The sequence below is a fragment of the Amyelois transitella genome, chromosome 24, assembly GCF_032362555.1.
Source record: "Amyelois transitella isolate CPQ chromosome 24, ilAmyTran1.1, whole genome shotgun sequence".
NCBI lineage: Eukaryota > Metazoa > Arthropoda > Insecta > Lepidoptera > Pyralidae > Amyelois > Amyelois transitella.
The window spans coordinates 5,065,877-5,091,133 of NC_083527.1; the positions used below are offsets into that span (position 1 = coordinate 5,065,877).

A 25,257-nucleotide genomic window follows, 5' to 3' on the forward strand; every position below is an offset into this window, starting at 1 on the left:
AAGAACACACATCAATCATTTCCTTGACGGCCGCTGTGGTGCAGCGGTAGTACGCTTGTCTGTGACACCGGAGGTCCCGGGTTCGAATCCCGGCCAGGGCATGATGAGAAAATATTTCTTTCTGATTGGCCTGTGTCTTGGATGTTTATCTATATAAGTATTTATTATAAAATATAGTATCGTTGGGTTAGTATCTCGTAACACAAGTCTCGAACTTACTTCTAAGCTAACTCAATCTGTATAATCTATTATATGAACAAAATTAAGGATAATTTTAGGAATATTAAAAAAGTTTATCAGATCATTAATCAGATGCTGGGCCGAATTAAAAATTCTGTTGATGAAGTAGTGCTGAATGCTTTTCATTCTCAAGGTATCTCGATATCAGATATGTCTAATAACTTTGCTAGGGAGTTCAATAAGTCATTAAAGACATCCTCAACAAATTGTCAGACAAAATTGTTAGATAAAAATACGTATTTGATCCCTCGTGATACTAGTATTCTCTATAAGAAAGCTACAGCAGAAAATATTTGTGATATTATAAAAAATCTAAATTCCAACAAAGCTCCAGGGCTTGATAACGTTAGTGTGTCGGACATAAAAATTGTTAAGTCGGGAGCATCAGTGGCAATAGCTAACTTAGTCAATCAAAGTGTTGTAACGGGGATATATCCAGATGAACTCAAAAAAGGATGTGTAAGACCAATAAGAAAAAAAGGGAAATCAAATGATTACGGCAATTATCGGCAAATTACGCTTCTTTCAAGCATTGATAAAATTGTTGAAAAGTATATTTGTCAACAAATACACAAATACTACATCAATAATGATGTTATATATAAAAACCAATATGGTTTTCAACAAAGTAAGGGCACACAGGATATTATCTTGAAGTTCACAGATGAAGTTAACGCACGTATGAATGAAAAAAAACATATCCTTGTTCTTTTTATAGATTTTTCACGCGCATTTGACACTCTTGAACACGACCTTCTCATTGAAAAGCTTGAATCGTGTGGTATCCGTGGGTCTTTGTTAGGCTGGAACAAAGACTATTTGAAAAACCGCTCTTTTGTAGTAAAAATTGCTGATGTAACCAGTAACACCATGTACGTCACAGAAGGTACAGCACAGGGATCGGTGGCTGGACCATTGCACTTTCTATCGTACGTCAATGATATGAATAACTGTGTCAAAAGTAGCATATGTTACCAGTTTGCAGATGATACTTGTTTGGTGGTAAGCAACGAGAACCTTCAAGAGGCATATTTGCGTCTTCAGGAAGATTTCGACGCGATTTGTAAATGGTGTCACGATGCTGGTCTCGTGCTCAACGCAGATAAAACAAAATTACTGCACATTAAGTCGCCGTATATAAGGTCTGAGATACATAATACAACTCTAACTGCTCATTGCCACTCGTGCCTACACAAACCCGATGCAGATAGCTGCCAATGCCCTCAAATTGAACTAGTTGAGTCACATACATACCTCGGGTTAGTTATTGACAGTAAATTAAATTGGAAAGTACACATTGATAACATTTGTAAAAAACTTAGATACTTTCTAGCAAGTATGAATATCTTAAAAAGACGTATCCCCTATCAAGTCAGACTGTTATTGTATAAGTCTCTGGCAGAATCCCATGTCATTTACGGTCTTAATAGCTATGGAAGAACGTTTAATACACATTTGAACAACATCTACCGATTGCAATCAAAAATTTTAAAATGTATTGTTTCGAATAAAATTAAAAATCAATTCCAGGATAGTGAGCTAGGTCTCTTCAAACATTGTAAAATACTTCCTATTCAAATAAATATTAAATACAGCTTATTAAAACAAAACTATTTTAATAAAGAATTTCACAATAAAATCGAACACGATGTATATACGCGGGCCGTCGCTCAAAACCGGTTGCGAACAGAGTGTGCGAACAATGTGTACGGCCAGCGGACTACTCGCTATATGTTGCCCAGATTAATGAATGATCTTCCGCGTGATCTTAACGATAAAATTACAACAAAAAATATTAAAAGAAAGCTTAAAGAGTATTTTGTAGAAAATATGGATAAATATTTTTTGTAAAAATGTTTTAAATACCTAACTACCTTAGTAACGTTGTTCATTATTGTTTTATTTTATTTTTTCTTACGTATGTAACTGTCAACAAAACTTTGAAATATATTTAACTGCATTAGTACACAACAAACCTTTGTGGTTTTAACCTAATGCATTATGTGTACCATTGTAATTGATGTTTTTTTTGGAATGATAATAAATAAAAAAAAAAAAAAAAAAAAATTGTCCCGTATATTTATATTTATTTATTTATTTCCATTTTCAGTCGCAGACGCCGCCATGGAAATCCCAGATCTGTCTCGTTTAAGCCACCAGCACACGGTTCATAAATGCTACAAACCCGGGCAGATTCAGGACGAATGTTTCATTTGCGAGTGTGACGACAAACAGATGATCGTGGTAGAGGAACACTGCTTCAAGAGTGATGCGGAGAAATGTAAAGACGCCAAGGTTGACTTCCTGATTTCTGCAGTAAAAAAATGATTTTAGTGCTCGTCTTTGTTTTGATTACTTAACATATGTACATCACCTATACTTACGCAATAGACAAACTAACTTGGATTATTTTACCAAATCAGTTCAGTTCTGTCTTGAATCTTATCTCCAGCTAGGGTTTAGAAGCAAATATCTGCCACGTTCTAATTACTTAACATATGTACATCACCTATACTTACTTACGAGTACTACTTACGCAATAGACAAACTAACATAAATTATTTTACCAAATCAGTTCAGTTTTGTCTTGAATCTTATCTCCAGCTAGGGTTTAGAAGCAAATATCTGAAACAGGCCACGTTCTAAGTACTTAACATACATCACCTATACTTACTTACGAGTACAACTTACGCAATAGACACACTAACTTAGATTATTATACCAAATCAGTTGTACTGTCTTGAATCTGTACTCCAGCTAGGGTTTTGAAGCAAATATCAGAAAAAGGCCACGTTCAGCTGTAGGGCTAAAAAACTGAATTGAGATTTAAACAATGACAGGTTGCTCGCTTATCGCTACAAGAAGAATCCCAAGTTTATCTTATCAATACAACGTTATAAAAGAAGAAACGTGAACAGATTTTGATGATAATTGATACAGAAACAGACAAAACCTTCAGGAGCAACATATGATACTTTTTCTTAGAAATTCCTGAGGCAAAAGTTAGTTGAAATATGAATTTGTTTGTGTAGTTTACGTTGATTAGTAAATTTAATTAAGTACTTAATAATGTTTGATTTAATAGCCCTACATGATAAGACTTCTAGAATTTGCTATTTTATGTCCCATTTAAGTGCCTAATTAAAGATTGGATTCTGTGTTTTTTTTAAATATCATTGCAGTCCGTGAACATGATTCTGCTATTCACTTTTCTTATAAAAGTCAGTTTTTTTAGTTTTACGGCTTGCCAAAAGTACATTGGTAACTATATCACACTATATCTATACTAATATTATAAAGCTGAAGAGTTTGTTTGTTTGTTTGAACGCGCTAATCTCAAAAACTACTGGTTCGAATTAAAAATTCTTTTTGTGTTGAAAAGACCATTTATCTAAGAAGGCTTTAGGCTATATAACATCACGCTGAAACTATTAGGGAGCGAAGAAATAATGGAAAATGTGAAAAAAAAATGGGGTAAATTATTTATCCTTGAGGACTTCAATGATGCCCAAAATAACTATTCCACGTGGACAAAGTCCCGGGCACAGCTAGTTCTTATATAACTTTGTACATATAGTCACGTCTATATCCTTTGTGATGTAGACAGAGGTAACAGTCTTGAAAAGACTGTCAGTCCACGTTCGCCTGCAAGGACAATCGCAAGCTCATTTAGCGGTCGCCTTTCCCGACATCCATGGGAAATAAATCCCCTTGTAAAGTACCGGGAACCACACGGCAAGAAAACAGTTACTGGTAAAAGGCTGCGGTAAGGCTTGAACTTGTGCCATTAGTCATCTTTTTTTTATATAGCCCTTTCAGCTCGACCATCTACCCGCTATTACAAGCTGTATCAGGAATATTGTCATTTAGTACCTATGACCATACTATACCTAATGACCATAAGTATCCATTTGTATCATCAGATTAAAAAAACCAAAATATTAGACAATTGGTTTGAGTTGCATCAAATAGTAAACAAACCAGAAAGCTAAAGATAAATGTCAAAATACTAGAGACAAACTTATAGCTTCAACAAATAAAATATTAAAAAAAACTACAATATATCATTAATCCAAGGTAACTCCTCAGGTCCAAAACCAGGACGGAAGCGATTGTAAGCATATCTCATCATCTTATCATCAGCAGGATGGTGATGATGTGAAGATGAGAAATAGGTATCCATTATATTGTTTGTTACAGAATACCCGCATAACTCATGTAAAGCTGGTGATGTAGCCGAGAACGATTGTAACTACTGTGTTTGCAACGACATGTTCGTGTATGAATGTTACGAAAAGAAATGTGAAGGTAAATACATTTTAAACAATATTGACGAAGAAATTAGATACAATAAAGTACAATATATCTGTTACTTAATCGTAAGCTCCAAAATTTTACAATTACACTTAACAAACAAACGCTTAAATCGATGTTTCAAGGTTTAATTCTTATTTAGATTACCTACAGAGGCATTTAAATTATTGATATTGATTATACTATTATTATAACTACACATCCAGAAGTATATTTAGTAAGATTTTTGAACATAACCTATGTTGTACCTATTGTACCATGCACCTATTAACTTCTAAAATTCAGTTTATGCACCTGACTCAGTTGCGATAATTTATTAAATTTAAAACTATACCTTGTTATAAATCCAATTATAGTTTCAGCACAAAAATCAGGAGCCGAAGATGAAAAATGTCAGCCGAAAATGGTGTACGTACGGGAGGATATCATCTGTATATGCAACAAACATGGCAAGTGGCCTCACCCAAAGTGCGATAAGTACTTGCAAAGTTTCAATAACAAAATGTCACTCGATCTAACACGTTGTGAGCCAAACTCTTACGTGAAGGTCGAATGCAATGTTTGCCGCTGCAATTCCAAAGGAGAAATAGACAGAGAATATTGCACAAGAAATAATTGCACACAAATCTATGTGAAGTCGTCAAGAAAAACATTGGCCCTACCAAGAAGTGTCCATGGACATTGTGAACCCAAAAACTGGTACTCCTTAGCGCCCTGCCAATTCTGCTTCTGCATCAACACTAACAAATTGGTCTGCAATACGGCAGATTTCTACGTAAATAAATTGCAATTAGGAAAATATAATTTGAATATATGCGGCAAAGAACTCATTAAAGAAGCTATAGAACTAATTCCTCCAGATATCAGTAATCTGAGACAGAACGAAGGCAATAAAAGGAGTTCTACAACGACAACGACTCCAGTACCAGTCCCAGTAACCAGAATGCGACCAAAAACCACAACGAAGAGTAACGCTGTTAATAATTTACCTTTAATTGTCCGAGAAGTAATAACTCATAAGAAACCTGTCGACCAAGAAGGCTCAACAGAGTATTATGATACAGACGAAAGAAAACCAGATGATCAAAAGTCTAATCTAGCTATTTCCGAGGTTAGAAGTGATGACACAGTAAGAGATGTTGTAAATAAAGGAAACAAAAACGAGGATTATGAATATGAAGATTTGAGTGATATGGCTCAAACAAAGCATTCAAAAGACGGTCATATTAAACCTGCAGCAAAACCTGTAATGAATCCATCTATTAATCCTGCCATTAACGTTGATAAAATCATAATAAATGTTGATAAAGCTAATAAAAGTATGTCTTCCTTGAGAGAGAGAAATGCCGAAGATAATTACGTGTTGGATGTATTTGTGCCTAATGTATTGGAATCGCTTTTCAATATGCAAATGAGGAAATCTATGTTGAAAGTGGATTCTGGTAGTAACTGCTTTCCCGGCACTAAAGAAACCGTAGATTGTAACACATGTTACTGCCTGAATAATGGCAAAAAACTGTGCACTAATAAAGTTTGTAACTAGGGATGATCCAACTTTTCATTATAATAAATTTCGAATCAGAATAAACTTTGCATTTTATTTGTAACTGTTTGAATTTTATCCATTCTACTATTATTAAAGTATTTGTGTGTCCGTCTTTGACATTAAACCATTGAATCGATCTCCATGTGTAGTACGTAACAAGATATACATTTCAACTCATTTTGATACATACACAGTGCGGAACTCATTTCACTCTCATGATTATAAACATATTTCTTGAAATCATGTCGAGATAAGAACCTAAATGTAATCGTTTGATATTTTAAGTCCAAGTTTCCAATTAGTTTTTGTGGCTTTAATACAATTGCATAAAGACATTTGAGATTTTTTCTAATTCCATCATGCAATGATGATTGGTGGATGTTTGTGTTTGATTAGTCTGTTGGTGTGTGCCACATGTTATAAACATCAACAAGGTAAATAACATTTAAATATTTGTACTACACTTCTTCTAATTGGCTGTTAACCTTTTCTGAGCTATAATTTTATTTTTCTATTAAAACTTATAGTTATATTAACTTATAGTAGAAGTTTTTCATTCATAAGTAATAAACTTTTTAGACGTGAGACCCAACGTGAGAGAGTATCTTTATTTCAAATTTCAACAAAAACGTTACAGCCGTTTTCCGAAAACATGAGTTTAAATACATAAAAAATTATTGTTCGTTTAATGTTTCTTGAAAAAAGCCAAATTTTTCCAGACGTAGATTGGACCAATATATATAATTATATCAAAGGTTAATTATTTGTCCAAACCTGCACCTATTTAAAAAATTTCAACGATATCCTTACATCCGTTTTAGACAACGCGAATACAAATTTATATCTTAGTATACAAATATTGGTCACAGTATCAATTTTTATTTACAGCGGCCACGGTAATAGAATGGTCTGGGCCATGTCTCACGAACACGCTTGCCCTGAATGACTGCAACTGGTGTAAATGCAACAAGGATAAGAAATACAGCTGCAACGCCAGGGTCTGCAACGAGGTTGATGTTTTTGGACACTTCAATGGTTTTGTATTAGACTTTTTTTTATTATTACAAATTTGAAACCTTTCGGTTTGGTCATGTGGAGAGGATGAATGAAAGCAGCTTGACTAAGAAAAGGAGAGTGTGGAGGAAAAGGTCGGAGTGGGAAGGCCTAGACGAACGTATCTTGATCAAGGGTCAGGCAAAGGGTCAGGTCAAGATTACCCGAAACCGCCAAGCTTAGAGTTATGAATGTGGATGAAGCGAAGGAAGTATGCAGAGATCGTGGCAAGTGGAAAGATGTAGTCTGTCTACCCCTCTGGGAAAGAGGTGTGACTTTATGTACTATGTATGTATGTTGAAACCTTTTTGGACACTTTTTTTTCTTTTGTTAGTTGCGGCTGTCACACTTCTTCATGAGCTTATTTTATATACCGTTCCGCGTAGATGCCGCGTGGTTCCCGGCACTAAGAATAGGACCACTCTTTTTCTTACCCGTAGATATCGTTAAAGGCGACTTAAAGGACTAGGCGCACATTCATCTGGTGTAAGCTTCCATGATGTACTGGTAGCGTTGAAGAAACATAGCGTGTGTCAGCTGCTGTTCTTGCTCTCGGGCAACATAGAATTCTTCTTTTATGCGATGGGCTAGTATAGCCTGGCACTATAATTTCAATTCCTCAATAAAGCCATATTTATAGCTGAATGTGGCCTTGCAGTCTCTTCGAGACTGTTGGCTTTGTCTAACCCGTAGGAGATTAAAGTGATGATAGGTATATATGTATGTTTTTATTTCTTTGACTTAAACTTTTGTTACACATTTGCAACGCCTTTAAAGAAGTAACCTTTGACACAATGACGGCTTTGTATATTATATTTTTTAGATTAACTTTAATAATACATATAATAAAAATCAAATTTAATCCTTCAGATGCTATAGCTGAAATCAATTTGGGAATGGAAGGAAAAGGAGCTTGGAGATCCACTCCAAGGGCTTGTGAACCCGGCGTACAATACAAAAGATCTGATACTCTCTGCGTATGCACCGAAGACGGCAAGTGGCCAAACCCTGTCTGTAGAGATCTCTTCAGGATCCTTCATCCAGTAAAAGTCACAAACGAAAAAGATCCGAAACACCAAAAATGCAACCCGACCCAACTCTACCTAATCGGCTGCAACGTTTGTTTCTGCCCTTCAACTGGGAAAATTGATCCCGATATGTGCACCAAAAGAACTTGCACCGGACAGGACGATATTCTTGAAATCAAAGAGTACAACGACCACGACGACAGTAGCGAAGAATTAGCCATTTACGCGACTTGCACGCCGTTGAAAAAATACAAGTTGGGATGCAAAACTTGTGAGTGTTTAAAAAATAATAGGCTTCACTGCGGCCAATGTAACGGTGACCAATCGAAGCCTAAAAATGAATCGTCATATTGCGGACGTGTTGAACCAGGGGAGGTGTTCAACGTAGACTGCAATCAGTGTGTCTGCGATAAGAGCGGCTACGCTTTCTGCACAGTAAAGAAATGCATTCCAGTACAACGTACATTCTCCAGAGATCCATATAAACAAAGGCAAAAGCTCAGTGCAGTAGTAGGAGACGAGGGTCCACGTGTACCGTGCGAACCGGGACAGACAATAGAAAATTTGTGCAGAGTATGCTTCTGTCATATATCGAACGACAATCAGACCAGCCTACACTGTACATATTATTCACACAACGATTGTTATTCTCGGTGGAACACACAGGGTGCCTTTACGCATAGTGTCCCTTATAGATCCAAACCAATGCCGTCATTTGAGCAAACTTTGAAGATGTTAAGTTCCGATTGCGTCCCGGACACAGCGTACGAAGTTAACTGTCTCGTTTGCCGTTGTTCTGTCAATGATAAAGGCGAAAAAGTTGAAGTTTGCGAGGCTCATCCGAAGTGTGAGAACACAGAATTGCAGGATCTAAACACGCTGCACGGTTACTGCGAGCCTTTGCACGTTTATAAGAAAGACTGTAATGTTTGTAGGTGCTTGACTGATGGTAAGACAGTAAGGTGCACTGCTAGTGATTGCGATGGTGTGCCGCCGGCGCAAGAGCCTATAACTATAGATGTGGTGCCCGTCACCCAAGCAGGGGATCCTTGTCCAAGCGGAAACTCTTATAAGATAGACTGCAATGTCTGCTTTTGCTTAAGTAACGGCAATGCCATTTGTACCACTGTCGACTGCAAGAAATCTCATAAGACGTAGTAATAAATATACTTTATGAAATGTGTAGTTATTATTGACATAAAATTAAATTCATTCAGACTTAGTAGAGAAGAAATAAAAACACAGTGAAAATGTTTCGAGTCATTTATTATTTATTAATCTAAATATGTACGTAAGTACACGTCTTTTAAATAGATAGTTAAAAAGCAAAATAGAATCGACACTCCGACAATTAAAAAATAAAACATTATTGCTCTGACGGACACACAATAAATATTAACTTTACACTTACATGACAATGATCAAAAATAAATGGAATAAAAATATATTTACGCAAAAATACTATTTCTGGCCTCAGTTTTACCAAATAATCTCCTTTTAACAAAAACCAGATTACATTATTCAATATTTGTGCGTTAAATTTGAGATTTGAAATTAAAATATCTAAAAAAAAGAAAATATTTGCCTAAAGCAAAATTTTCTTGCCATAGGAATTTGTGCTATGACTAAATCTAAAATTAGCAGATTTAATTCCAACTATTGTAAATTGCAACAGCAAAGCCTTTTTAAAATTAGCACCATCGAATTGATCTATTTAAGCTATTTCAGATAATATACATTCTCTTTAGCCTCCTCAACGGTTTTAGGGCAGAATTAAATTCGTTGATTCTTTGAAAAGTAATCAATATAAAGTTGGCCGTGAGATTCGATATTCATAATTGTTTAATCTGCACTCAACCACAATTTGCTCATGAGAACTAAGTATAGCCATAACAACAAACCTAGGGTATAAATCCAGGCTAAGCTAGTGTCACATCAAAAGCAATTACAATACTTCTTGCATTTGTCCTCTTTGGGCGGTTTCCAAGATTGATTTAAACTTGCCTTAAGGACAATTGTATTCCCGGGACTTAAAGAAAGAAACACTCCATCTCTTACCCGTGGGTGTCATATAGGCACATTTATCTAGTGCAGCTTTTTCGGTGTTCCTATATAGACTAGGTTCCCTTGCAAAGGTTGCTCAGGTCAGAAGGAAAACGCTTCGTATAAAAACCTGAATCACCCAATCCAGGGCTATGGTGAAAAAGCGCGTTCCGGGCTCCATATTATTTCCTGCTTGACTTTTTCCGTGTATTTGTTTCAGATATAGATCTCATGTTTCTCATTTTAAAGGCTTGAGAATGAGAACCGGTCATCACAGATCGTGTGATTGCTTCCCCAATAGATACCGTTCTGCCTGTTCTGCGATTATCATTCAACATTATTTCTCACTGAAATGCGTCATACAAAATGTTTCTACCTACTTTCATAATACATTTTCTACTATAACTTATTCCTGAGTCTTTTATACAATGGTTAATAATTTGGATATTGCGAGATTTTCATGTCAATAGATCGGTACAAGTTGACGGATAAAGTAATCTTTACTCGTAATCGTATGTAATCTTCACTCGTAATCGTATGTAATCTTCACTCGTAATCGTATGTAATCTTCACTCGTAATCGTATGTTATCTTCACTCGTAATCGTATGTATTCGTAATCGTAAGATTTATCTCTACATTTTTAAAATACCCCCATTTCGTTAAGGTATACCTTGACCGATTGTTTATATCCTTCATTGTATAATTAACTCAGGAACAATAGTTAATGGAGCTCAGATACCTAGCTGTACTAAGGACACTGTTAGAATTGATTTAAATAAGCTATTGACAGATAAGGCTGCAGATCTAATACAGATTATCAGCTTAGATTATAACAAGGTAAAGAGTTCTTATAGACGAGGGAACTTTAACGAGTCTTCAATGCATGTGGTTCCGTTTTCGTAGAAACATTTTAGATAAAATATAAAATGGAGCCGGTGTTTAAGCTCAGCATGCAATTTTAATCATGACGATGATATTAAGCAACGATTACTTCCTGAAGTCTCCACTGGGGGGATAAGGTTCAGTGGAGAATTGAAAATACTTTTTACAAATTTGGGGTTTTCATTATATTCCTCTTGACAATTATAACTTATAATTACAATTGACAATTATAATTTCAGTTTTCTTAGGGTTTTACGAAGAATCCTTCCATACATATAATCACGTCTGTATCCCTTGCGGGGAGGACAAAGCCAGCAGTGTTGAAAGTCTGACAGGCCACGTTCAGCTGTTTGGCCTAATGATAGAATTGAGATTCAAATAGTGACAGGTTGCTAGCCTATCGCCTATTAGAAGAATCCCAAGATTATAAGCCTTAGTCGCCTTTTACGACGAACATGGGAAAGAGATGGAATGCGCCTATTCTTTTTTATATTGGTGCCGGGAACCACACGGCATATATATGTATATATATTGATTAGGTAGCTAGTTAGACTAACAGAAATAATATGGCTTTAAGTCCGTGAAATAGATAAATTATTAATTTCAACAATGCCGTATTACTCGTCTGTAAGAACTCACAATTGTTCGACTATCTACAAAGCTACTCGTAGCACAGTGGTTTGAGACATAACTATTAATTAAATAGCAATTAATTTAAAGGTTTACGTTAACTTTTGAAATAATACAATGGAGATTACAATGTTTACGATGCACATTTAAATGTATTTTACTTACTTGAGAGTTGATCCAAACGTTAATGTAACCAAACGTATTATTACGAATTCTATGAGTGGTTTCAATTCATTATTAAAATTAGGTACGATTAGGTCAAAGTTCATTTAACATTGTCTTTATCATCTATTATAACCTTTGTTGTTCAGAAGTTCTGATCAGAAATAAATAACTTAAACTTTAAACTTTATTAATTCAGAAGGCAATTACCTACATATATGATTTTTTTGATAAAGTGATATAGACCCACAAAATAAGCTAAATACCATCCTGATACTTGAATAAAGCAAATAAATTCATACAGAATTGTCTTACTTCAAAGAAAATTTACAAACTCGCTCTTCATTGTACTATCTCAACAGCCAACGCGACCAATCACAGCTAAGTATGAAGAATTAAGAGAACGTGTCGTTGACCTGCCGACAGCACCTGATGAAGGTGGCTCTCCTGGGCAGTTCCCGGAGCCTGGAGGCCCCCACGTAGGTGCACGCCGAGCGGAGACCCCCGAGGATGTCTTTTACCGTGTCCCCCACATCCCCCCGGTATTCTACTTCGACTGTCTTACCTGGAAAGAAATTGTATGTGAATTCTATGGTGTAGTTGTATGAATGTACAATAATTGGAAAATGGTACTGCTGGCCACTAAGAAAAAAAAAAGTGCAAAAATAGAATATTGAAAAAAAAATTTTAAATGATATACTTAAGCGCGCATAGTATAATGTTCAATGTAGGTACCTATCTAATTTAGTACACTTTTTATAAAGTCACGGATGTTAATACCTAATGTATTCATATAAACCAAATATTTTGAAAATATAAGGTCAGTAAGTTATTTCAGAAGGTGCAGTTTTAATTTCTATCAAAACAAGTGCCGACAAAGATCAACAAATAGTTCTGTAATAAACAATGAGTGTCCTAAGATCCTGAATGCCATTATGATCAGACATAAGTGCCGTGTCATTCCCGGCACTAATACAAAAAAGAATAGGACCACTCCATCTCTTTCCCATGGATGTCGTAAAAGGCAGCTAAGGGATAGGCTTACAAACTTGGGATTCTTTTTTAGGCGATAGGCTAGCAACCTGTCACTATTTGAATCTCAATTTTATCCTTAAGCCAAATAGCTGAACGTGGCCTATCAGTCTTTTCAAGACTGTTGGCTCTGTCTACCCCGCAAGGGATATAGACGTGATTATATGTATGTATGCATAAATGCTCAATATTTATGTTCAGTTGTGCATGAGGGTTAAGGCTTAGATATAGAATTTCGATCCAAATCCATAATTGGAACATAAATCTTAAACCCAGACGTGAAAAGGAAAGTATCAAGGAAGAGAAACTCTGTCGTTCTCAGTGATCTCCCTCCCTTACTCTCCCTACATAGCATACGTTAAAATTTCAGCTCCCAATGCTCACGACTTGGTCCTGTTCAGTCAATACATTCCAGCACCCTTTAGAAGTGAAATACCGCTGATGGTGAGGAACAGGCCTCGCTTAAGATCCCTTAATTCCTCAGGGAAGTCTTCCACATGGATGTAACATTCTAGTAGAAGGCTTGCAGTTTCATCAGCCCTCATTCAAACATATCCTGAACCCATTGAATCCTCAAACTCACCTTCCGAAGACCGGTACTCAGCGACTCCACCAGAATGCTTCAACATGGCTGTTGAAGAGGACATTCCGTAGAACAGCTTGACCTTCTTGCCGTCCTGCTTCGTGACCACATCCCCCCCACACTGGTCGTGGCCGGCGAACATGCCGCCCGCCATCACGAAGTCTGCGCCGGCGCCGAAAGCTTTGGCAACGTCACCGGGGCACGTGCAACCTCCATCCTGGAGAACACAGAAATTATTGATGATTAGATACGTTGATGATGTGATAGTGATGTGTGATAAGAATAGAATGGATTCATTTTCAAAATTGGAGACAAGATATCACTTATTGACGTCACATCACTTAAATCTAATTATAACTACTACCGCTTCCAAAGCGCATGTGTAGAAGAAGCGGTGGAACAAACTACACTGCAGCATTTTCACCGGACGTCAAGTTACAAATGTAGATCTCTTAAGCGTTTGTGGTCAAATTGTTATGTTACCCGATTAAAAGCCCGATGCGCATGGAGGTACAGGGTTCATTTTGTTCATTGGGTAGCTAGTTATACTTACTGAAATAATATGTCCTTTAAGTCCGTGGGCTGCGTCTGCGCATTCTATTACGGCGGAGAGTTGAGGGTAGCCCACACCTGTCTTGATTCTGGTCGTGCACACTGACCCTGGACCAATTCCCACCTGTGGAAGGACGTTAATAATCATGATTACATGGCTTTTAAGTCATTTCAAGACTGTTGGCTCTGTCTACCTCGCAAGGGATATAGACGTGACTGACGTATGATTCACTAATTTATGTACACAGAAAATATCGATAATGATAAACACAAGAAAAAATATTACATAGGTTCTGCTTATTCCAAAAGAAATCTCTTCCAGCATACCCGAGATAGAAGACATTAATATGATTATTCGCCGTGAAACCTTTTTGATATATTAGACTTTTGTAAAAGGAAAATATTTAAAAAGAATTTCATAAATGTAATTTAAAAATTACCTTTATAATATCAGCTCCTGATAGAATTAGTTCTTCTACCATTTCACCAGTAACTACATTCCCAGCCTGAAAAATTAAAAACAGGAATTATTTTTTTTTTAACATTATTTGTATTTTTTTAACGCGTGAAAAGGTAAAAAACAAACAAACAAACTTACTTTCGCATTTATAATATTAAGATCTTTAGGCCGTGTGGTTCCCGGCACCAATAAAAAAATAATAAAACCACTCCATCCCGTTTCCATGGATGTCGTAAAAGGAGACTTAGTGATAGGTTTATAAACTTGGGACTCCTCTTTTAGGCGACGGGCTAGCAACCTGTCACTATTTGAATCTCAATTTTATCATTCAACTGAACGTGGCCTATCAGTCTTTTCAAGACTGCTGGCTCTGTTCTACCCCGTAATGGATATAGACGTGATTATATGTAGGTATGTATGTAATTAGGGTCTGACTTGCAAATTTCTGTACAAATATACATATACATACATACAAATGGTCACGTCTGTACCCTTGCGGGGTAGACAGAGCCAACAGGCTTGAAAAGACTGAATGGCCACGTTCAGCTATTTGGCTTAATGATAGAATTGAGATTCAAATAGTGACAGGTTGCTAGCCCATCGCCTAACTAAGAATCCCGAGTTTGTAAGCCTATCCCTTAGTCGCCTTTTACGACATCCATGGGAAAGAGGTCCTATTCTTTCTTGTATTGGTCCCGGGAACCACACGGTACAAATACAAACTCACAATAATGGTGTGTGTTGGGAATGCTGCGCGCACTCTCCTCACGTACTCCACAAAATGCTGGGAGTAGCCGTTGGCGACGTCCAGACAGACGTACTTCAGGTCCTTGATCGTGGTGAGGATCTCCATCAGACGCTCGAAGTCAGCCTCGGCTGTGCCCGAACTGGCCGCTGGAACAAGCGTAGGGAATAATTAAGGATCTACGTCCTGGTAAAGGGTCGGGTCAAGAGTACCCGAAACCGCCGAGCTTGCATGAAGAGAGTTATGAATGTGGATGAAGCGGAGGAAGTGTGCAGAGATCGTGGCGAGTGGAAAGAGATAGTCTCTGCCTAATACTCCGGGAAAGAGGCGTGATTTTATGTATGTATGTATTTTTTGTCTTTTGGTTATGGTGTTTTATGAATAAATTCTTTTAACTTTTACTTTTTACTTACCCATCTGTTCCAAGCATTCTGGGTGGTCAGTCGCGAATTTCTTCCACTCCTCTATCGTGTAATACTTGTGTATGCATGTGAACAGTCCGTGCTGAAAAGAAAATAATCATCAATTTGATTATACATAGAATCACCTAGTATAGTTAGAATCTACATGTATAAGGCGACTGAAGGATAGGCTTATAAACTTGGGATAATTGAACATGTTGCTCAGGCGCAGTGGAGTTTTAATATGGTTCATTGATTCGTTTATTTAATCACGTTTAGGTATATCCCTTGCGAGGTCGACTGAGCAATCAGTCTTAAAATACTGAAAGGCCACATTCAGCTGTTAGCCTTACTGATAGAATTGAGATTCATACATACATACAGTCACGTCTATATCCCTTGCGGGGTAGACAGAGCCAACAATCTTGAAAAGACTGATTGGCCACGTTCAGCTATTTGGCTTAATGATAGAATTGAGATTCAAATAGTGACAGGTTGCTAGCCCATCGCCTAAAGAAGAATCCCAAGTTTGTAAGCCTATCCCTTAGTCGCCTTTTACGACATCCATGGGAAAGAGATGGAGTGGTCCTATTCTTTTTTGTATTCGTGCCGGGAACCACATGGCTTTTGAATTGCTTTGCAATTGAGATTCAAATAGTTTTCAAACAGGTTGCTAGCACATCGCCTAAAAATAATCCCAAGTTTATAAAGCCCATCCCTTGCGCTTTTACGACATCCAATGGAAAGAGATGGGACTGGTCCTATTCTTAATTGGTGCACGGCGCTTATAATTTTAATATGGTATTTTTGAAAATCATCACAGAAACGGTAAAAACCAATCGCGGACAATGGCAAACTCCTCCATTTATATTTTGGGATAACCTAAATGTCGCAATATGCACCGCGAAATAGTAATTCCTATTTAGAGCGAAAGAACATCGTGCCGTGTGGTTCTCGGCATCAAATAAATGCCGTGTGGTTCCCGGTACCATTAAAAAATAAGAATAGGACCACTGCTTCTCTTTCCCATGCATGTCGTTAAAGGGGACTAAGGGATAGGCTTATAAACTTGGAATTTAACTTTTAGGGATTTGAATCTCAATTCCGTCATCAAGCCAAAAGGCTCAATGCGGCCTATCATTCTTTTTAATACTGTTGGCTCTGTCTGCCCCGCAAGAGATATAGACGAGACTATATGTATGTATGAACATCAAGTGACGGTTTCATTAGTGTCAGATACACCTTCGTGTATATTACCCATGTTTACATTGTTTATAGCTTTGTATTTGTTATCTGTGTCGTGTCAATTTAATTTGTGACTCACAGCAGGTCTCATCCTCCTTTGGTAACTATCTACGTACCTAATATACAACTTTTCACTCCGGAACAACTTAAATGTTTTCAGTTCTAGAGTATTTGCGTAAGAATGATTGTATGGCTTGTTTTACTAGAATTTCTTTACCAAAAAGTTAAAGATTTTTAAAGTAAGTATTCGTCAATGAGTAAAATTCACACTTCAAATTCAAACTTTTATTTGCATAGGTAATATGAGTACAACAAGGTCTTAAATATTATGTATAACAGATCTTCATATTTACCCTTTCGGATGTTGCAAACATTTTTTATGTTCCCTTAATTTTTCCTTGTAAACTTTAAAGACCATTTTAATTTTAAATGTCGGTGATTATTGAAAGGTAAACCGATGAGCTTGCATGCATACATATGTACATAGGTACATACTTATAATCACGTCTATATCCCTTGCGAGGGAGACAGAATCAACAGTCTATTATACATATACCAACAGTATATATTGACGTGATTATATATATGTATGTATGTTTCAAATTCTTAGACCCAGAAAATTGCTACTGAGTGTTGTTCTGTCAGCCGTTCACTCAAAACAGAAGGTTTTATGTATTGATTTATTGAAAGATCACCTGCCTTGCGGAACTTGGCCATTCAGTCTTTTCAAGACCGTTGGCTCTGTCTAGCCCGCAAGGTATGTAATAAATAAATAATAAATACATGTATACGGGACAAATTACACAGATTGAGTTAGCCTCGAAGTAAGTTCGAGAGTTGTGTTACGAGATAGTTACTAACTCAACGATATTATATTTTATAATAAATACTTATATAGATAAACATCCAAAACGCCAGGCCAACCAGAAAAAGTTCTTTTCACATCATGCCCTGGCCGGGATTCGAACCCGGGACCTCCGGTGTCACAGACAAGCGTACTACCGCTGCGCCACAGAGGCCGTCAAATAGTCGTGACCATATATCCCAAGTTTATAAGCTTTTCCCTTAGTCGCCTTTTGGGAAAAAGATGGAGTGGTCCTATTCTCTTTTTTATTGGTGCCGGGAACCACACGGCACATGCATTGCATGAAAAGCTTTAAATGTGGATGGAGGGAGAAAAGTAGCAGGGATCGTGGCTAGCGGAGGGATGTAGTCTCTATATATGTATGTATGTATGTGTCACCTACCTTGGACAGTTCCTTGGCCATCTCGAAGGTGCCCACCGTATCCATGTTGCTGGCCATGACGGGCACCCCCCTGTACGTCTGCCCCGAGTTGCGGAATGTTATCTCCCTGTACAGGTCCACCTGGAAACCAAATAGATAAATAACCATAGATGTAAAAACATATCTATTCTATATATACATATAATAAATCTGTAGAACGGTCAATTCTGTACATTGAAAATTTTGAAAAAATAAATAGAAAGGGACAGTGTTACTGGATCGATAACAAACACAAATACGTGTATTATATATATACGTTTTCTGTAACTGTTATGTTTAATAAAATATTAAAAAAACATTCATTTATTCATTCCTTTAGTCACATCTATATACCTTGAGGGGTAGACAGAGCCAAAAGTCTTGAAGAGACTGGTAGGCCACGTTCAGCTGTCTTTATGATAGAATTCAGATTCAAATAGTGACAGGTTGCTAGCCCATCGCCAAAACAAGAATCCCAACTTAATCACGAACGTTGATTAGGTAAAGCTATGTCTTATCTTTTTTATCTTTCTCACTTAGGTTTACCTGTTATATATTTCCTATTGGTTTACCTCAGGGTTGAACAGAAATTGGTAAAAAAGACGTTTTTGTATCGACCCCCAGGACTAATGACAATAACTTTGGTAATGGTCGTAGGTTTGCATAGGTAATGTTATAACAAAATTCTATCGATCCAAAGTCGTTAACAATTATTCTCCTATCTATATGCATCATCGTTATCGATTACAACTCGATTTATGATCACTATTACGCGATAACAATGTGATAAGTCAAGTATCGAAGCTATATCAGATCATAATCGATGTATTGTTACGTAAATACATTAATTAATCGATTATCATCGTAGGAAAGTACTGAGTACACTCTCGACTGCATCCGCGTGGAACGAAGATTCCTTTTGAATTTGAATTTGTATTTCTGCGGTAATTTCGTAAAATCCTCTCTTAGTGCATCCCTACGCCACGTAAGGAACAATTATTTAATTATGACTGACTTACTGATGAGTAGATCAAATTTCAAATATTCAAATCAAATGTCATAGTCCTGCCTTATAAAATTTAGGGTGCGTTGATTATATCAATAAATTCACAGTCAGTGTTTTATTTAGATTCCCGGCTGACCGCCGAACCAAAAATAAGAAATGCAATAGTATTAATTAATCACTATTTACTCTGAAAGGAATGTACTAAAAAGGAATAGTATACATTTCATCCAGAAAAAATACAATAAATTGCAATGATACAATGTGCACGAGTGCGGCGTCGGTCGTCGAATCGGAAAGGTGCCCGGTTAAAATGCATGATGCGCATAAAGGCACCGGTTCGAATCCCACCGCGGCCAGGTACCAATGACTATTTTCAAAGATATGTACATTAGTTTGAATACTAACCGATAAACTAAACTTGGGATTATTTTCTAGGCGACGGGCTAACAACCTGTCACTATTTGAAACTCAATTCTATCATTAAGCCAAATAGCTGAACGTGGCCATTCAGTCTTTTCAAGACTGTTGGCTCTGTCTACCCCGCAAGGGATATAGACGTGACCATATGTATGTATGTATGTACGACTATAAGCGCAATTTTTCGTTATACGGAGACGGAGTCCCGGGCGTACTCTATCCTTGTCACAAAACCCAGAAATCAGCTCGCGTGATAACAGTTTTTTACAAAGTAAACGTAACTATAGATTATTTTCGTCTGACAATACAGGTTTGATACATTTCATGGCAAAACGCCAGCAGAATGCGGTGTTGTCTCATACGACGAATTTCTACGGTCATGCACAATAACTATACATACATATGGTCACATCTATGTCCCTTGCGGGGTAGACAGAGCCAACAGTCTTGAAAAGACTGAATGGCCACGTTCAGCTATTTGGCTTAATGATTGAATTAAGATTCAAATAGTGACAGGTTGCTAGCCCATCGCCTAAAAAAAAGAAACCCATGTTTGTAAGCCTATCCCTTAGTCGCCTTTTACGACATCCATGGGAAAGGGATGAAGTGGTCCTATTATTTTTTGTATTGGTGCCGGGGACCACACGGCACTTTTTTTGAAGGCGGTTAAAAACATATGTCATGCCCTTCAAATTCACAGCTGAACGCTACGCAGCTGTGCACGATATAAATTATACCGGTTCAGTTCATGCAGTCATGTTATCACAATAATGTGTAATTACAGCTTGTCATCACGAGACTGCTATACACGTGTACAAAGTTTATAGGTGCAGTCATAATACTGGGTTTAGTCCCGTTTGCGTTCTCCCAGGGGTCGAGCCTTGGGTCTGACTTTAACAACGATAGATAGATAGATAAAACTCTTTATTGCACCATAAGAGTAAAACATACAAAACAACACAAAGCAGATAGAGATGGTACAAAGGCAGACTTATCGCTAAAGCAATCTCTTACAGTCAGCCTTTGGGTGGAAGGAAACCAAACAGGACATCGGCGTTCGATCGAACGATCCAAGTTCTTCATGTTTATATCACACACCAAACTGCTCCAGTATTTAAGTTGCCTCTCACGGGTCTACTGGATTTTTTTTTTCATTTCTATAAATTAATGCTCTTAATTGTTCATTTGTGTACAAAAAAATTAAATAATCCAAGAGTTAGTTAGTCAGTTTACACAGATTTCTGGAATTACATTTTAGAATTAACTGTTTTCAAACTTTCACATTACTATTTGTAACAAAACAAATATTAAACGTGCACGTAACGTAGGCACCTTTATTTTATTTTGTACGTTTCTTTGAATTGAATTTATTTGAATCTTAATTCAATCATTAAGCATAACAACTGAACGTGGCCTATCAGTCTTTCAACACTGCTGGCTCTGTCTACCCCGCTAGGGTACGATAAACGTTAGACGTGATTATACATATATGTATATATAATTGGTGAATAATAATGAACCGTTAACCCAAACAGTGGTAATAATTTTGTTTTGTCTCTTGTCCAGACAGATTGATCTAAATTGGCCAACCGATTTCATTAAAGAAAACCAGTTTCGACCGGATATATCTGGTTCCCATCGGTTCCGGCACCAGATAAGGCGGTGACAACGGCCGTCAATGTCATTCATCAACCTTTGCTTAAAGATTCATAATAATGGCACGTTATAACTATTTTTCTTACTGTTGGAACAAGGAATCTACATAGATACATATAATTACCTCAATATCCCTTGCGGGGTAGACGGAGCCAACAATCTTGTAAAAACTGATAGGCTACGTTCTGCTGTTTGGCTTATTGATAGAATTGAGATTCAAATAGTGACAGGTTGCTAGCCTATCACCTAAAAGAAGAATCTCAAATTTATAAGTCTATCCCTTAGTCGCATTTTACGATATCCATGGGAATAACATGGAGTGGTCCTATTCTTTTTTTATTGTTGCTGGGAATCACACGGCACAAAGCCAAACAGTTGAACGTGACCTATCAGTCTTTTCAAGACTGTTGGCTCTGTCTACCCCAAAAGGGGAGCTCTTTTTTAGGTAATTTTTTGAATCTTAATTCTGAATATACTATATTATTAAGTCTACATATGTACATATATTATTAAGAATATTTTTAGTATAAGTATTAGGCTATGCCTATCTTGAATATAATATTATTTAATGGCTAGCCCATAGTTAATGATTTCGTTAGGTACTATGTACCTATTTGCGCTTTTATTTCATGCAGGGCTCATTTAATACTCAAGTATTTACGACGTCATAAAAAAAACAATAGATATCAAACGATAGACGTAAAAATAAAAATAATGGAGTGAATCACGAAACCATAACTTAACTTTTTTAGGATTGGTACTGGCAGGCAGTGACTTTTATATTATGAATAATTGTACAATAGGATTCTTTTTTTGAAATGCACGTAACTACGAACCCATTACCCAATTTTTTTACATAAAATCAGTTTCATAAAATTGCCACATTTAAATAAAGATATATATTTTTTTAATTTTTTTTTATTTGTAACGAATAAACTCAAAATCTTCTAGACTATTATCTATTATCATTGTATTTGGCACAGAAATAGCTAAGTTATGCTATTTTTTTTTCTGAATATCCCACATTCGAATTTCGCGTAGTATCTTGTTTCATATGAAGACATTGTATCAGTACTTCTTTGGTTTTTACCCGACATTGCGACGCAAATTAGGATAATGTTTACTCTTTGGTCTGTACATCGTTTTATCATCCAGACTAAGCTATAATGAAGGATGAAAGATATAAGTACGGATTAAACCCATATTCTCTCTAACTAATCTTTCCTTAATGCGATAAATCACTAGCGAATTACGTAACTAGTATTAAACAAAGTCACTGCCTGTTTGTACGTTTGGATCTTGACTTGACCATGCACCGTAATAAGCCCCTGTAACTAGCGAGTGCAAAGCCGTTTTCATCGCGCGGAAAACTATCGCTGTTTCGGATCGGGACAGTAATAGTTCGCGCGATAAATAAGGCGTAGCGCGTGCCTTGCGACGTGGGCTGGTCAATTTTATCTCCCGACATAAAATGGGTTGTCAAACACAACACATAACAAATAACCCCTTGAGGGGTAGACAGAGCCAACAGTCATCAAAAGACTGTAAGGCCACGATCAGCTGTTTTGCTTAATGATAGAATTGAGATTCAAACAGTGACAGGTTGCTAGCCCATCGCCTATAATTGAAATCCCAAATATATAAGTAAGTCTATCCCTTAGTCGCCTTTTACGACATCCTTGGAAAAAAGATGGGAAGGTCATATTCTTTTTTCTATTGGTGCCGGGAACCACACAACAAAACACAATAGGTAATAGGATTTTCAAAATAATTATAATCCAAACTTGATCCAAATTGAGATATTTTTATAAGTAACTAGCCCATAAGGCAAGTTTTAGTCTTTCCCTTCATCGGCTTTTACAATCTCCAAGGGAGAAGAGAAGCAGCTGTTACAACGTTTTAAAAAGTACTTAAGGACTGAAAACATTTTGTAGGTTTTATGAAGGTCGAAATATAAAGAATTTGTATCTATTAAATTTCGTAGACTGACCAAAAAGTCGTAGACAATCGTAGCACATTTACTCGAAATATGTAAATGTAATCGTAGCAGGTCAAATGTGAAATGAAATAAATTAGAGCTACGAAAACGCTACGAAGTCTACGAAATTTTTTGGGAAAAATTCTCCGCTTGCTTAAAGATATGAATGTGGATGAAGATGTGAGCAGGATTATGAGAAAGAAATATGTAGTCTCTGTCTATCCTTCCAGGAAAGAGGCGTGTGTATGTATCTGGAGAGGAGCAAATTTCTTCATACTTACTTACTAGGTACCTACATATTAACGATAATCGATCTTTATATGACAGACGCACAGGAAATAAAGGTGAAACATATGGTTTTTAACTTTGTTTACACTAGCGATTACCCGCGACTTCGATAGCGTGGAATATAAAGTTTGACAAATATTAATTGTATTATTTATAAAATTTTATTCAGTTGGTAGTTTAAATAAAATTTAAATTACAAACAGTTTCACGATTTTTTAAATAAAACATAAACAAATTATATTTATATTTTAAATGGGATTACTAATTTACTTGTATCAATTACAAAACTAGGTGATAAATTATATTCTAATAAAAAAAATCACTTCCTAGATATACTAGGAAGTTACAGTTAGGTATTCCCATTTGTCTCAAGGAATCCGTCTAAATAAGACGGCCTTTTCCGATGAACCTTGATCTTTCAGAATCACAGGATTCCACTTACATCATTTCTGCTTCTCAGCGTACTCCGCTTAGGCCTGAGAAGCACATCTTTAAAGTCCAATTTCACTTCATTTATTATATTAGGCATTGTCACTAAACACTTTATATCTTTGCGTGAAAAGAAAACAATAATTTGTGGAAAACGGCGCGCTCTCCTCCCGCGCGCGGTATCGACTGCATGGCGGATGGGATTGCCATGTACAAGTTGAAAAATTGCCATTATGGTTACTCCCTCCCTGCGATTATTTGACTCCGTTGATGTATAGCTTATGTGTAATTAAATAAATAAGAACTTACATCATACGAAACCTTTATCGCAAATACGCTATTTTACTTTGATATTTCCACTAAGAAAACTACGTAAAATACTATAGATACTTATATCAAATATCGAGTATTGAATTTTGAGTGTCTCGTGTGAACTTAAGAATAGAATCACTCTTATCTCTCGTGGATACGCTTTTAGGCGACTAAAAGTATATAGTCTTTTATCTATTGTAACGATTATGTCTTATTACTTATTTCCTGTAAACTAGGTCACAACTATCAGGTTCCATTTAGGTGAACTTACTTAACCATATCGCTGTTGGAAACCATTGTGTAACACGAGAAATCTTTAATGCATTAACCGCATTATGCCCAAATTCAGTTCACATGGCAACACCGACTGCAGTCGTGAGCGTGACAAGTTACGTCACAACACTAGCAAGGGCACACAGAAATACTCGATTTCAGCAGCTAGGTGAAGGTTATGAAAAAAAAAGAAAACTAGCAAGCCAACCAGTTTATTTTCCATTCTAATTTTAAATATTAAAATTTACGAGATAATTCATAATTTCTTGCTTATTTTTAAATGCAAAGAAATTCATGCTTTAATCTTTTTTTAATTAGAATTCTTAGCTGCCAGTATTCACGTATTGATATAACAATCAGCTGTTCAGGAACGAGGACGCATGCGTACGCGGAAGATACCCTGGCCAAATTGAGATGGCATTGAAATCGGAAACGCACGGTCTGTTCTATATTTGGGTGGTTTATCTCTTTTTAATTGCAATAATGGAAGATTTATAGGGTTCCGCACCGTTACAGAAAACAACGAATTAAAAAGATAAATTTATCATCAAATTGTTTATAAGTATATATATTGTTGGGATGTCCCCTTGTCATAGTTAAACCCAAAATTAAATTTATCCAAATACTTAGTCTGCAGGCGCAATAATTAAAAAAGATAAAAAAAAGAGATAAAAGTTTGAAGAATTAAGGTACCTATACTATATTTCTTAGTGGCG

General features: G+C 36.5%; 1 protein-coding gene across 1 annotated transcript; it reads right to left on the reverse strand.

Annotated features, from left to right (window-relative positions):
* Positions 1–9,430: 9,430 nt before the first annotated feature.
* LOC106135842 (GMP reductase 1) lies at positions 9,431–24,138 on the reverse strand. The gene is made up of 8 exons (XM_013336236.2): positions 23,970–24,138; positions 18,165–18,284; positions 15,685–15,775; positions 15,254–15,420; positions 14,507–14,572; positions 14,068–14,190; positions 13,515–13,731; positions 9,431–12,464 (listed from the first exon to the last, which is right to left on the reverse strand). Exons 1-8 carry the CDS (start codon positions 24,054–24,056, stop codon positions 12,295–12,297), a joined length of 1,041 nt encoding a protein of 346 aa, XP_013191690.1. The 5' UTR covers positions 24,057–24,138; the 3' UTR covers positions 9,431–12,294.
* Positions 24,139–25,257: the final 1,119 nt, after the last annotated feature.